Genomic DNA, 14,449 nt, shown 5'->3' on the forward strand with positions numbered 1-14,449 from the left:
CATAGATATTTATTTTATTCTTTGGGTTATAATCTAATACTGTCATTAATTTTTCTTGCTTAAATTATTCCAACGTTGACCACTGAGAGTTCTTTTGGGTCAGTTCTTATGTCCTTCTGACATGATTGTGCCTCTTTTTTTCCTTCCCTTTCTTACTTTTCATCACTGTAAGATCCTTCAGGTTCATCTGATGTTTACCTGCCCCAATCCTAGAATTAGCCATTTCTCAAAGAAGTTTTTTAATACCAGTCATTGGGTAAATGGTGATGCAACTTAGTGAAATGGGAAAGACTGGAGGAAGGGGAGGAAGCCTGGAGTATGTTACCTTCCTTCTCAATTTCCTTCCTTCCTACTCCCTTCCTTCCTTCTATCTTTCTTTTGTTATTATTACTATTTTTAATATGTTAAATTTGAAAAGCCTATTAGCCATGTAAGTGGACCTATAGAGTAGACAGTGAGTATAAGAATCTAAAGCTCAGAGAAGAGGTTCAGGCTACATATCTACATTTGGGATTCACGAATAAATAGTAGCATTTAAAGACACAGGACCAGATCTGCTTTGCTATGAGTCACATAGAAAAGTCTCAAAGTTCAATTCACAAGAGGCTTTAGAGGTTAGGTATAATGGAAGAAATCAGACAGAGAAGTTAAGAAAGGGCAGCAAATGAGGAGAAAATCCTACCTTATGTGTGGTAACCTACAAACCAGGTAAAGGAAGAGGTCAATACAGGAAATCTGAGTCAAGCTCTCTTGAGATATTAAGGGGAAAAAATGACTGACAATTTACCATTGGATTTGGTAATATTCAAGCTCACTGATAACCTTTATAAATGTTATTTCAGTGGAACTGCGAAAATTAAGCCTAATTTGGGGGAGTTCAATGTAAAATTACATCTGAGAAACAGAAAATACCTTCCTCTGGGAAGTTGCTACAAATGGAGTAGAGAAATAGGTGATAGTGAGATGGGGAAACTGATGGAATGGGACTTTATTTTTAAGTTTGGAGACATTACAGCATATTCACAGACAAATGGAAACAATCCAGTAAAAAGAGGGGGAAATGATGATGCAGAAGAGAAAGGGGATTATTAAAGTGGCAAAGACCTAGCACTGGTAAGAGGAAGTGAAATCCAAAGCTTAAGAGAAGGAAATCACCTTAGGTGGGAGAAAGAACAGCTTCTCCATCATAACAGGACTGAAGGTTGACTCCGTGTGTATAAGTGTTAGGAGTATACACAATATTGTGGTAAGAAGGGGAAACTGAATAGGGTTTTTTTCAATTTTCTTAGAAGCAATATCATAAACTGAGTTGGAAAAGATGGGAAGAAATGTTGGACAGTTGAAAAGAAGTAAAGATGCCTTTTGTGGTATAGAGTTGAAGCATGAATTAGTAAGGGAAATGTAACAAGATTGTCAGACACGGCTACTGTGGACCCACTTGCAAGAGCCTACATTTTCTCTAGTCATTATCATCTGTTCAGCTATGAGAGGCTGAAAATATGTTCATAGTAGGAAGAGAGATGAGTTTAACTAGCCGTTTTTGTCACATTTATTTGAAGAAGAAAGGAAAAAGGCCATCATGGTGAGTGTATATGTGAGGGAGAGACCACAATGATGAATAATGGACCCTAAATTCAGTAAGTGGGGAAATGTGAATGTGAGTGGGATGAGAAAAAAATATGTAGAGGTCAAGAAACTTTCTTGTTGATGAAGTGCATGATTTATTGGAGACTTTTACTGTGAAGATTCTTTAAGACTTCCCTGCACCCTATTGATGCTATCTGCTCTTGCGATGGTGGAATCTGAAAATATTTTCAATCTCTTTTATGATAATCTGTCAAGTCAAGTTTGCACCTGTTCTTGGGTCAGTCTTGCTAACTTACAATTTTCTTGGAATTTATCTACTTCTTTGGGTTTTTAAATTTTTACCTAAATTTCCACCCAAATTTGATTTTAGCTCTTGCAAATTCCTAGTAATTATAGTTATGTCTTTCCCCATTCTTTAAATAGAGATCTATCTGAACTATTTCAGAGATTTGTTTTGTACACTTGAGAGCACAGCTGATTGAGTGGAAGAATCCCATGGTGAACCTGATATATAAATATCCTAACTAGGACTGATTTAATTTGTTTCAGTAACTCTTGCCCACTTTTACTGAAATAGAATGACTAAGTACTATTATAATCTTAGAAAGTTCTTTGGTCATATGATACTGTTCACTATAGTTCAGCACATGTTAGGAAAAATGGATTAAGGCTACATGTATTTTGATAATTGTACTTTAGCAGGTGTATGTAGGTACAAAATGAAGTGGTATTGTTACTTAAAAAAATAAATCTAAATAGAATCAATGTGATTTTCAGTGGTGTTTTATTGTCTTTAAAAAAGAGGGCCAAACTGTACATGACAGATTGGTGTTTCCTGCTAGATTCCTTTGTCCAGGAAGTTGTCCTTCAGAGTGAAAGATGCTTTTGCTGGTTGCAGGCATATTAAATACACAATACTGTGTTTTGAGATGCAGTTGCAAATGTAACTAAACTGTTGCACCAAACTTACAAGTTGTATTATCACCTTAGAAGCACAGAAAAGACAATTCACATTTCTTCACTTGTGTTCATAGAATATTTCCTTTTGACATATTGAAACTGTGATATAAGCCAGGCTCCTAGATATGTAGACGTGATCAACTTGAGGATCTCAAACTCCGTGATCCTTGGAGGAACAAGCTTAGTTTGAAAAATCCCCACACAATTGCAAGAAAAATAAATATTTTAAGGATGGGAGCAAGTTAAAAGAGTGTTATAAGCAAGTTATATCTCATCCTATCTAAGCACTGAATCACCCACTAAAAACAACACAAACTGATCTTATAGCTCAGTCAAGGCTACCACTGAGATGTGACCTTCAGTGACCTCAGTGAAGTCTAGCATGGCTATTGATTAAAACATGCCATCAAGAGCTTGGTGCATCACTGACCTGCTAAAGGTACCATTTAGAGAAAATGTTGACAAACATGGGAGAGTTCTTTGACCCTCGCTTGCCACTCCGAATGGCTTCTGGGATCTTGGGCTGATTTACAGTAATGTGTATGGGCCTAGAACTAGAAGAGGTGGTATTCACCTTCCCCCTGCAATATTGCAAAACTTTCTGTAAATAAAAAACGGTTCTCAGGGAGTTTCTCAATTGAACCCCAGGTATGAGGAAAGACCAGATGTGAACTGTAAGTATTAGGTGCACGTTTTAAAATAATAATGTAGGTTTATGTCAGTTTGTTTTTCATGGAACTCATAAGCAGAAACGGAGGTTCTTTAGATGAACACAACATTTATATTAGTATACATGCTCCATTCCATCAATGCCACCCTCCTTGAATATTTTTCATAGTTCCTGAGATAGTTATATGTATCCACAAATCAGTCCCAGATGTCACTTGTCATTCTTAAGGCTGCCCATGGGATTGCAATCTCATTCACAAAAAGTATAACAGGCTACGCTAGGGGGGGATCCTACTTAAGGCATGATTACATCATAGACATAGGATTTCAGGAAAGTGGCAGTTCCCATAGATGTGGGAATGTAGATGTGCCTACAGGGCTTCCAAAGGAAGACCAGCAGCCTCTGCATCTTCCTGGGTTATATCATCTAGGTGGTATTCCTCTACACATTGCCTGGGTCTCAAGTGAGTGCTATTGATTGATGGATCCTAGCTCCACCCCTCTTGACATTCTTTCTCACTTGTGGACACACACTTCTTCACACAGTCTCACACAGCCAGTGTCTCCTAGTCACATCCAGAGAGCCAAGGTGCTGAACTGGAATTGTTTCCAGATTCAGCCACTGCACACTGTGCCCAGAACTGGTGTTGATTCTCATATCTCCAGGTCTTGGAACATGGCATTGAATATGCCTTATTCTTCTAAAATTATTTTACTTTTGTGATGACTTCCTCTCAGGAACTTGACTGACCTGAGTTAGGATCAATCCTGCCCATCAAATTTACTTTTACATCCTTAACCTTCAAACAGATCAGAGTTTGAGTCCATTTTTTTTTTTTTTTTTCCATCACGGAGGGTTCCTTAGCCTCAAGTCTGAATTATAGGTTAATTACAGGTATGTAATTTTCACTTCAGTTCAGTTCAGTCGCTCAGTCATGTCTGACTCTTTTCAACTCCCATGGACAGCAGCATGCCAGGCCTCGCTGGCCATCACCAACTCCTGGAGTTGACTCAAACCCATGTTCATTGAGTCAGTGATGCCATCCAACCATTCCATCCTCTGTTGTCCCCTTCTCCTCCCACCTTCAATCTTTCCCAACATCAGGGTCTATTCAAATGAGTCAGTTCTTCGCATCAGGTAGCCAAAGTATTGAAGCTTCAGCTTCAACATCAGTCCTTCCAATGAACACTCAGGACTGGTCTCCATTAGGATGGACTGGTTGGATCTCCTTGAAATCCAAAGGACTCTCTAGAGTCTTCTGCAACACCACAGTTTAAAAGCATCAATTCTTCGGCGCTCAGCTTTCTTTATAGTCCAACTCTCACATCCATACATGACCACTGGAAAAACCATAGTTTTGACTTGATGGACCTTTGTTGGCAGAGTAATGTCTCTGCTTTTCAATATGCTATCTAGGTTGGTCATAACTTTCCTTCCAAGAAGTAAGCATCTTTTAATTTCATGGCTGTAATTACCATCTGCAGTGATTTTGGAGCCTCCCAAAATAAAGTCTGACACTGTTTCCATTGTTTCCCCATCTACTTGCCATGAAGTGATGGGACCAGATTCCATGATCTTCGTTTTCTGAATGTTGAGTTTTAAGCCAACTTTTTCACTCTCCTCTTTCACTTTCATCGAGTGGCTCTTTAGTTCTTCTTCACTTTCTGCCATAAGGGTGGTGTCATCCGCATATCTGAGGTTATTGATATTTCTCCCGGCAATCTTGATTCCAGCTTGTACTTCATCCAGCCCAGCATTTCTCATGATGTACTCTGCACCAATATTTTTGCTTTACTCTATAGACTACCTTAAATGACTACAGAAAGTCTTTTATTTATTTGGTTGTAAAATGCAATTATGCTTTAAATTTCAATTTTTCCGACTGGTAGTCAAAAAACACAGTCTTTTCCTTTAGAGTTAGCTACACATCACAAATATATGGTAGCCTTCCTGTTTGTACGATAGGGAGAACTGAACTAGATAGCAGTTTCTCCACTTTTTTTTCCCTCTTGATTTGTTTTTATATTTAAGTTTCCCCACTTTTTTATAGAAGCAAAAATTTATTTATTTTTAGGATAAAATCTTAATGATACCTCAATACATAAAAATGACATTTAAATAATATGGGATTCATTTTCATTAACAAGAAAATTAGAGTTGAGATTATAAATGACATTTATAGACAGATTCATTTCAGCATCTAATTTATTTTTAGTATTTGATTTTAATTTCAGATAAGTTTTTAAAGTCTGTATTCAATGGACACATTACAAACAGGTAGAGCTCTGTTGGCATGCTTGCTCGTTGGTTCTCGGTTGCTTGACATGCAATCTAGGATATGTATCATAACAGAGAAGACAGTTATTTTCTGAAATATTCCTCAAAATAAGTGCAAAGGTGATGTAAATTATTGCCTTACTGGTCTTCAGTATGTCATCATGTTATGCATAATATTATTAACATTTAAATGTCTTAAAATTGAATTTTGAATCTATCTTTCCAAAATTTCTCATTCTTCTGCTGAATCTGGGCTTTCTCAGAAGCAAACTGAACTCAATTATCTCTATTAACTCTGTAATGCTAACCACAATTTGATAACACTATGCTACTGTTGTGTGTGTTCTAAAGCTATTTAAAATGTATATCCATGAAGATACACGTAAAGTTTAAACAGAGAAAGAGGCTCCTAGAGATATAATTTTCCTAAGACAACTTTTTTCTCAAAGATGTTTGCAGTTTTATCCATTCGTAGCCCTTTTACATTAGCTCTTGTTATTGGCTATGATCAGTGATAGTTCATTCCTGGCTGTTGTGCAAACACAACAAATGAACCACAGTTCATAAGTTTCTCTATGTTGTGTTTAAGGGAAAAGTTTACATTTGTATATGGATTTAATGATTTATCTTAACTTATTAGAATGGAAAGTTTGTTAGTCCTTTAGAAAAAGTGATTATATATGATGCATTTTAGTCTGGCAAAATAAAAGCCTTTAATTACTGCCAGGATTTTATCATCTCTTTAAATTATTTCACTAATCCTAATAAATATTTATTGTGAGTTTCATCAACTATCTAGCTACAATATTTTGGTTGGTTTTCTTGTTTATTTTTGTTTCTTGAAGATATGAATCTCTGGAGACTAGAAAGTTATTTAAATTTAGTGTGATGTTGATTGCTAAGATAAAGTGCCTTTAATATTTTTGTCCCTAGTAACAGTTGGTGATTGAATAACAGGTAAACAAATGAATGAAAGCATATGAATGATTAGAAATGTACTATATTCTTTTAAGATGGATATTCTTTCTGCACTAATTTATATACAGTATGATCATTCAGTTCTAAATTTAATGCCTTGTTTTTATATTCCAAGAATCCTATTGATTTTGCTCTGTGTTATATTATATTTACACCTTGTTGTCAACTTTAATTCTTAAAAATATAACCTTATATAACATATTGAAGCATATTTTCTTTTTTAAGGAAAAAATAAGGCGATATCAACAGACTGAAAAGATGTTTTCAGAGGCGTAGCGTCTTCAGGGAGATACTGGCATTCATGAGATCTCAAGGTTAGTATACATTATCCTTTTCATAGTTATACAGACCTGGGATGTAACTGTAACACTGTTCCCCATGCTGTTACTGCTAATGTGTAATTGGATAATAAGGAAAAATGCTCTTATATAAAATACATATATTTAAATGATCTCTTGAAGATTTCAGGAAATTCATTTATACTAAACATATATCATTTTATTCAATTGGGGATAATTACAAGAATTTTTTTTTTTAGTATAGAATTCATTTTTTATTAAAGTTTTCTTTAATTTTTTAAAGGGTAACAGTGTTAGGATAAAAATAAACATTATGCATTCCTATACATTTTTATTTTGAATTTGTTAAGGAATGTATACCTATTTAGCAAATTTTTAAATTTCTTTTGTATCTTATGTTACTGCATACACACATATACATACATTGTTTAGGACCGCTAAAGAGCAATCCTTCTAAAATTCTTAGAACCTCATTCCCTGACTTTCCCAAGTACAGTAAAAAAAAATTTACTTTCATCAAAAAGTGTGACCTCAATAAAATGACAGTTGGTGTGAATGAGCAAAAGGATATGTGAGGAATTTTCCAAGTTGTTTAGAGTCATAAATCTAGAAAAGCAATGCAAAATAAGCCTGCTCTTATTAAATAGCTTCAGTTCAGTTCAGTCACTCAGTCATGTCCCACTCTTTGCAACCCCATGGACTGCAGCACGCCAGGCCTCCCTATCCATCACCAACTTCTGGAGTTGACTCAACTCATGTCCACTGATTTAGTGATGCCATCTAACCATCTCCTCCTCTGTCATCCCCTTCTCTTTCTGCCTTCAATCTTTCCCAGCATCAGGGTCTTTTCAAATGAGTTAGTTCTCATCAGCTAGCTAATGTATTGGAGTTTCAGCTTCAGCATCAGTTCTTCCAATGAATATTCAGGACTGATTTCCTTTAGGATGGACTGGTTGGATCTCCTTGCTGTCCAAGGGACTCTCAAGAGTCTTCTCCAACACCAAGTTCAACACCACAATTCAATAATAAACAGATTACAGTAATAAATGAACATAAAGTATTCATTTGGAAATTTGAGTTACAATGTAGGTTAAAAATGGTTCATTCTGATGGGATAACTTGAGAAAGTGGATAATTTCTGACTACTTTGTATTATGGGGACCCAGTGTCAAATATTAATAATTTTAAATGAAATATATTAATGATTCTTATTTATTTTTATTTGTGCATTTATTGAGGTAACATTGATTCATAGCATTATATAAGTTAGATATGTACATTGTATTTCTGCTTCTATATAAAACATAGCATGCTCACTGTAGAAAATTTAATTTCTATCTGTAATCATACAGTTGAGCCTCCTTACCCATCCCCTACCTGTTCACTGCCTCCCAGCCCCTTCCTTTCTGGTAACAACTACTCTGTTCTCTGGAATGATCTTTTATTTTGATTGCCTTGATCGTGTTTGCCTTCAGAATCTTCTTTTCCTCACTCATCCAAGAATACATCATTCAAAATTTATTTAGGACTTACCATATGCAAGACAATGGGCTGAGTGAAGCTTTGGTTGTTTCAAAATGAATAAGATACGGTTCTTGTTCTCAAGAACTGTGCAACTGATGTGTTACTGGGAAATTAATTGTATTATTAATGCAGGCAACACATATTTAAAAAGACAGGCTAGATTTAAAAGGGCAAATAATGAATCCTAAAGCACAGGGGGAATTATTTGGGGATTATTCGTAAGTTCACATTATGGCTTTTATTAGCCAACCATACTGAGTGTTTATACCAATGGGAGTGATGCTCCATTACAACCCACATTCAAATGACCTTTTATTAAAGCTCTTCAAGTACAATACAAGTAAGTAATATGAGATTCTAAGAAAGAAAAGTCTCTTTTTTGCCACAACTGCAAATTTAATGTTGTAGAAAATAGTTATGCAAACACATGAAAAGAACAAAGGTGAGCATTGCCTACTTAGCTTTTCTTATTCCTGTACAGGCAACTTCTTTATTAAGCTAACCAGAGAATTAAATCATTTCCCCAAAGACCTAGAAAGGCATGTAGATTTTCAATGCTTGTAATGTAGGTTTGAATGCTATAAACCCCTAAGGAATCCATATGCAAATAGCTGGGTAAGTAAAGAGATTTGCAGTGGAGTGGGAGTCTAAACTCCGCTGGAGATGGATTGCACAGCACTATGCTTCTCACAAAATGCTTCTAAAAAGGTGATGTCTTAAGGTGCAGCATCTCCAGCATTAGCCACAAGTAGGACTCCACCCCTCAAGCCATGAAAACGAAAAATGTCTCCAGACGTTGCCCAATAACCCCTTGGGAAAAATTATCCCAACATGAGAATCACTGATCACATCCTAACCTCCACAACCTCAATAAACATCCACCCCATATCAACAAAAATCCTTCCAACCACCAACAGCATCTTATTCTCAATCAAAGCTCAACTGAGACACTTTAAATTCCAGCCACCATTGTTAAAGTGAAATTCACTTCTAACCATCTGTGTATGTTTTTAGTTTCATTTGCTTTCATCTGTCCTTGTATCTAAAATGTGTCTAACAGAATAATGAGTGAATATGAAATAAGTTAGAAAATTAGGGGAAAGGAAAAAATAAGGTTAAAACATAAGTTTTTATTGGGAGTCACAGAAGGAAATGGCAAACTACTCCAGTATTCTTGCCTAGAAAATCCTGTGGACAGAGGAGCGTGGTGGGCTGCTGTCCATAGGGTTGCACAGAGTCGGACACAACTGAAGTGACTTAGCAGCAAGAGCACATAGGTCTTAAGCTACAAATGAATAAATCTTTTTTCTCTCACTCTTGTTTTTCTTGAATCCGTGGCTCTTTCCATTTTCCCAAGCCTTACTTGGATTTTGGCTTGGACACCAGGAGCTTACTCTCCACATTTCTACAGCCTGTCCTTTGAACACTGTACACACAAACCTGAATTCATATAAGAAATTTCTTTTCTTAAATTCAGGCCCATGAACGCTATAGGAGTGAATTATACCACTCTGCAGATAGATGGTTTTCTAATCTGAGTTTAGTCCCTCAGTAGCATTCACTAATCCTCTCACTCTAACTGTGGTCAGCCACCATTTCAAAAGTTTATTGCCCAACTTAAGCCATACAATCCCTGCCCTTCACTCTCAGTGAACCTCCTATTTTGACAAGAAAATTGAGGTCATTGTACAGAAGCTCCTTGTGCACCCTTGTGATTCCCTCCAGCACCAAACAGCAACATCTAACATCATTCTTTCTTTCCTCCAATCTTAAGGGATCAGAAGTCCTTCCTGCTATTCAAGACAAAGCCCAGATTTGATTTTATTCCCTATCACTGATGCTAAAGCTTTTACCATTAATTTCTTTTATATCCTTTACCTTCAATATTTTCTTCTTTGCTGACCCTTTTTCTTCAACCTATACATGCTCTTCAAACTTCTATCCAAAAAAGTAAGTCAACAAACAAAAGCAAACTGACCTCCCCTTCACTGGATTTCACCGCGGCTACCATCCAATTTCTCTGCTCCCCAGCTCATTCAGGCTCTCCATAGCAGCGGTCTACATTCATTATCTCCAGCGTCCAAGACTCAGGCCCTGCTCAGCACAGTGCGATCTGATATCTAACCCCATTTAACAGAGCACGCTCTCTCTAAAGGCTCAGATGACCCGCTGCCCTTATCTTGACTGGCTCTCTCAGGGGTATTTGACACTTTTAACTTCATTTTTCTTCCTTCATTTCCTGGGCTGTTGTGACACCCCTCCCTCTTGGTCTACTTATCCCTTGGAGACCTTTTCACAAACTCTCCTTTCATGGGCTCTTCTTTCTGTATTCTTTCCCAAAGTCAGAACCATAACTCAAATACCAATAGGCAGCCAGAAGTAATATAAATGAGTGAAATCAACTCGTTGAAAACAATAAATATTGTAGAAACCAAACAACATGCCTGCAACAAGTCTTGGTATTTTACTCCTGCTCAGAGGATAGTGCTCCCTAGAGACCCACCCTCAGCTTCCTGCTCCTCCACCCTCCTGGCCATCTGTGATCAAGCAAAGCCATACTTAAGAGTTTATTAAAGACATAAGTGGCAGTGACTCCAACCCTGTTCTTTGATTTAACTACAGAATTGCATATCACACACACACATGTCTACAGAATATTAATGCCTGGTAAGGACAGACACGAAGACAGATCATCAGAGCAATGGAAATACAAAGTTCAAAAACAGACACTATATACATATGATCATAAAATGCAACAAAGAAATAATCATCTGTCAATGGGGGAGGCCTTCCAATGGAAGTCTATTAGCAACCCCACGTATACAGTTAGTGTCTGATAAAGAAGGCATTTTGAATGGGGAAAAGTAGGAGGGACAATAGCTTACTTAGTAGAAGGTACTAGAACAATTCTTTACTTGGGGAAAAATAAAGTGTGACCTTATACATAATATGGGCTTGCCTGGTGGCTCAGCGGTAAAGAATCTGCCTGCAATGCAGGGGACTTGGGTTTGATCCCTGGGTTGGGAAGATCCCCTGGAGGAAGGCATGACAACCCACTCCAGTACCCTTGCCTAGAGAATTCCATGGACAGAGGAGCCTGGTGGGCTACAGTCCATAGAGTCACACAGAGTCGAATAGGACTGAAGCGACTGAGCAGCAGCAGCAGCAATAAATAATAATACTGATCATTTTTATTTGGGCTTGTTCACCATCTATATATACTTTTGTGCAGTGTTTATTCAAATGTTTTGTCCAATTTTTTAAAAAAGACTTAATTATTCAGAACAGTTTTAGGATCATAGTAAAACTGAGAGGAAAGTACAGAGAGTTTCTATGTATTTCCCACCTCTATACATGCATGCTGCTAAGTCGCTTCAGTCGTGTCCGACTCTGTGCGACCCCATAGACAGCAGCCCACCAGGCTCCCCCATCCCTGGGATTCTCCAGGCAAGAACACTGGAGTGGGTTGCCATTTCCTTCTCCAATGCATGAAAGTGAAAAGTGAAAGTGAAGTCGCTCAGTCATGTCTGACCCTCAGCGACCCCATGGACTGCAGCCTTCCAGGCTCCTCCGTCCATGGGATTTTCCAGGCAAGGGTACTGGAGTGGGGTGCCATGGCCTTCTCCGATACATGCATAGTTTCCCCCATTACCAACATCCCTTAACAAAGTGGTACCTTTGTTGTAACTGATAAATCTGCATTAACGTATCAAAATCACTCAAAGTCCATAGTTTACACTAAGTTTCATTCTTGGTGCAGTACATTGTATGAGTTTGGATAAATATATAATGACACGTATCCATTATTGTAATACTATACAAAGTATTTTCACTACACCCCTAATCCTTTGTACTCTACCTATTTCTCTTTCCTTCCCACCCTCAGTCCCTGGCAACCACTAATCTTTTTACTGTCTCCATAGTTTTTACCTTTATCATAATGTTATATAGTTGCAATCGTATAGTCCATAACCTTCTCAGATTGACTTCTTTCACTTAGTAATATACCCTTAAGTTTCCTCCATGTCTTTTTGTGGCTTAAGAAGCCACATTTATTTTTAGCACTAAAAAATATTTCATTGTCTGGATGTATCACACTTTATCCATTGCCCTATTGTTGGACGTCTTGGTTGCTTCTAAATTTTGGTAATTATGAATAAAACGTCTAGTAACATTCAATAGCAGATTTTTGCATGGACTTAAGTTTCCAAACCTTCTGGATAAATACCAAAAAGTGTATTTGTTAAGTCATGTGGTAAGAGTATGTTTAATTTTGTGAGAAACCACCAAACTGTCTTTCAAGGTATCTGTACCATTCTGCATTCCCAGCAGCAATAAAGAATTGCCATTGCTCCACATCTTATTCAGCATTTGGTGTTGTCAGTGTTTTGGATTTGGGGCCATTCGTGGTATCTCACTTTTAAGACTTACATTTCCCTGATGACATATGATGTGGAACATCTGTTCATATGCTTATTTGCCATCTGTATATCTTTGGTGAGGTGTCTGTTCAGGTCTTTGACTCATTTTTTAATCTTTTTCTTATTGTTGAGTTTTAAGAATTCTTTGTATATATTTTTTTGCCAATTTTTTTTATTGAGTTGTTTTCTGTTGTTTGCTTTTGTGAGTTCTTTATAAATGTTCTGTATAAAAAGCCTTTGGGAGATGTGAAATTTGCATATATTTTCTCCTTTTGTTGTTTTTGTTTTCTTGACTTTGTTTTCAAAGAATAAGAGGTTTTAACTTTGATGAAGTTATAGGTATTAATTTTTTCTTTTCTGAATTACGATTCTGGTGTTGTATCTAAGAGCTCTTTGCCTATCCCAAGGTCACAAAGATTTTCACTTGTTTTTCTTCAAAATGTTTTACAACATCATGTTTTACATTTAGATATATGATCAATTTTGAGTGAATTTTTATATAGGGTAAGAGATTGAGGTTCAATATTTTGCATACAGACACCCAGATGTTTTATTTTTTAAACAGACTCTCTCTTCTCTATTAAATTGCCTCTACACCTTCATCAAAATCAGTCACATTTGTGTGGGTCTATTTCTGGCCTCTCATTTCTGTCCCACTGATGTATGCATTTGTAATTTTTCCCATTATCACAGTCTTGATTCCTGTACTCTGTGGCAAGTCTTGAGATCAGATAGTGTGTGTCCTCTTCTTTTTCAAAATTTCTTTGCACTGTGCATTTTAAAATCAGTTTGTCAATATCTACAAAAAATCCTGCAGAAATTTTGATTGGAAGCTCATTGATATGCATTTTTAAATGCCTCAAATTAAATTTAAATTAAAAAACACTTGAAAACATATTCACCGAATATATAAGATAAAATAGTCAATATAATTAAAATAGAGTTATTAGGGATGTTTGGCAAAACTAATACAATATTGTAAAGTTTAAAAATAAAATAAAATTTAAAAAAAAAGAAAATATAAACTTCATTAAGATAACTTCTAAGGCCTTCTGGGGCTTCCCAGGTTGCTCAGTGGTAAAGAATCTGCCTGCCAATGCAGGAGACACAGGTTCAGTCCCTGGGTCTGGAAGATTCCCAGAAGAAGGAAATGACAACCCACTCCAATATTTTGCCTGGAAAATCCCATGGACAGAGGAGCCTGTTGGGTTACAGTCCATAGGGTTACAAAGAGTTGGACACAACTGGGCAGACTCAACCTGCAGCAAGGCTTTCTGAGAACTTTTTGCAAAAATTGTTCTGCTGCTGCTGGTGCTAAGTCACTTCAGTCATGTCCGACTTTGTGTGACCCCATAGATGCCAGCCCACAAGGCTCCCCCGTCCCTGGGATTCTCCAGGCAAGAACACTGGAGTGGGTTGCCATTTCCTTCTCCAAAATTGTTCTAGTCACCTCTAAATTAAAAAAATATATATATTAAAATAATTTAAGTAACCAGAAACATTTGATGTGTAATAATGGTCATATAAGTGTATAAAACTTTTCAAGACAGTGTAGCATATGGAAAGAGAGTACCAATTTAAAGGTCAGCCTGAACTTTGAGTTCATTCTTATCTCTGAGGATTTATGCAAACTGTTTAAATTTTTTAATGTTCAGATATTCTATCAATTAAGTAGATATAAAGTCTGACACATTGTAAATATAGAAGTGGATTATTATTGGTGAAGATGTAGA

At 36.7% G+C, this 14,449-nt stretch overlaps 1 protein-coding gene across 1 annotated transcript in view; it reads left to right on the forward strand.

Annotated features, from left to right (window-relative positions):
• The window catches only part of CSRNP3 (cysteine and serine rich nuclear protein 3), a 195,228-nt gene that overhangs the window by 30,691 nt on the left and 150,088 nt on the right, over positions 1 to 14,449 (forward strand). The window contains exon 3 of the mRNA XM_086370605.1: positions 6,698 to 6,786. Within this exon, the coding sequence (XP_086226731.1) occupies positions 6,774 to 6,786 (13 nt within the window). The 5' untranslated portion in view covers positions 6,698 to 6,773. The remainder of the gene's footprint in view (positions 1 to 6,697; positions 6,787 to 14,449) is intronic.

This window comes from Bos grunniens, chromosome 2 (genome assembly GCF_055505025.1).
Source record: "Bos grunniens cultivar Pamir isolate PY7600 chromosome 2, Bosgru_T2T1.0, whole genome shotgun sequence".
NCBI classification, from domain to species: Eukaryota; Metazoa; Chordata; class Mammalia; order Artiodactyla; family Bovidae; genus Bos; species Bos grunniens.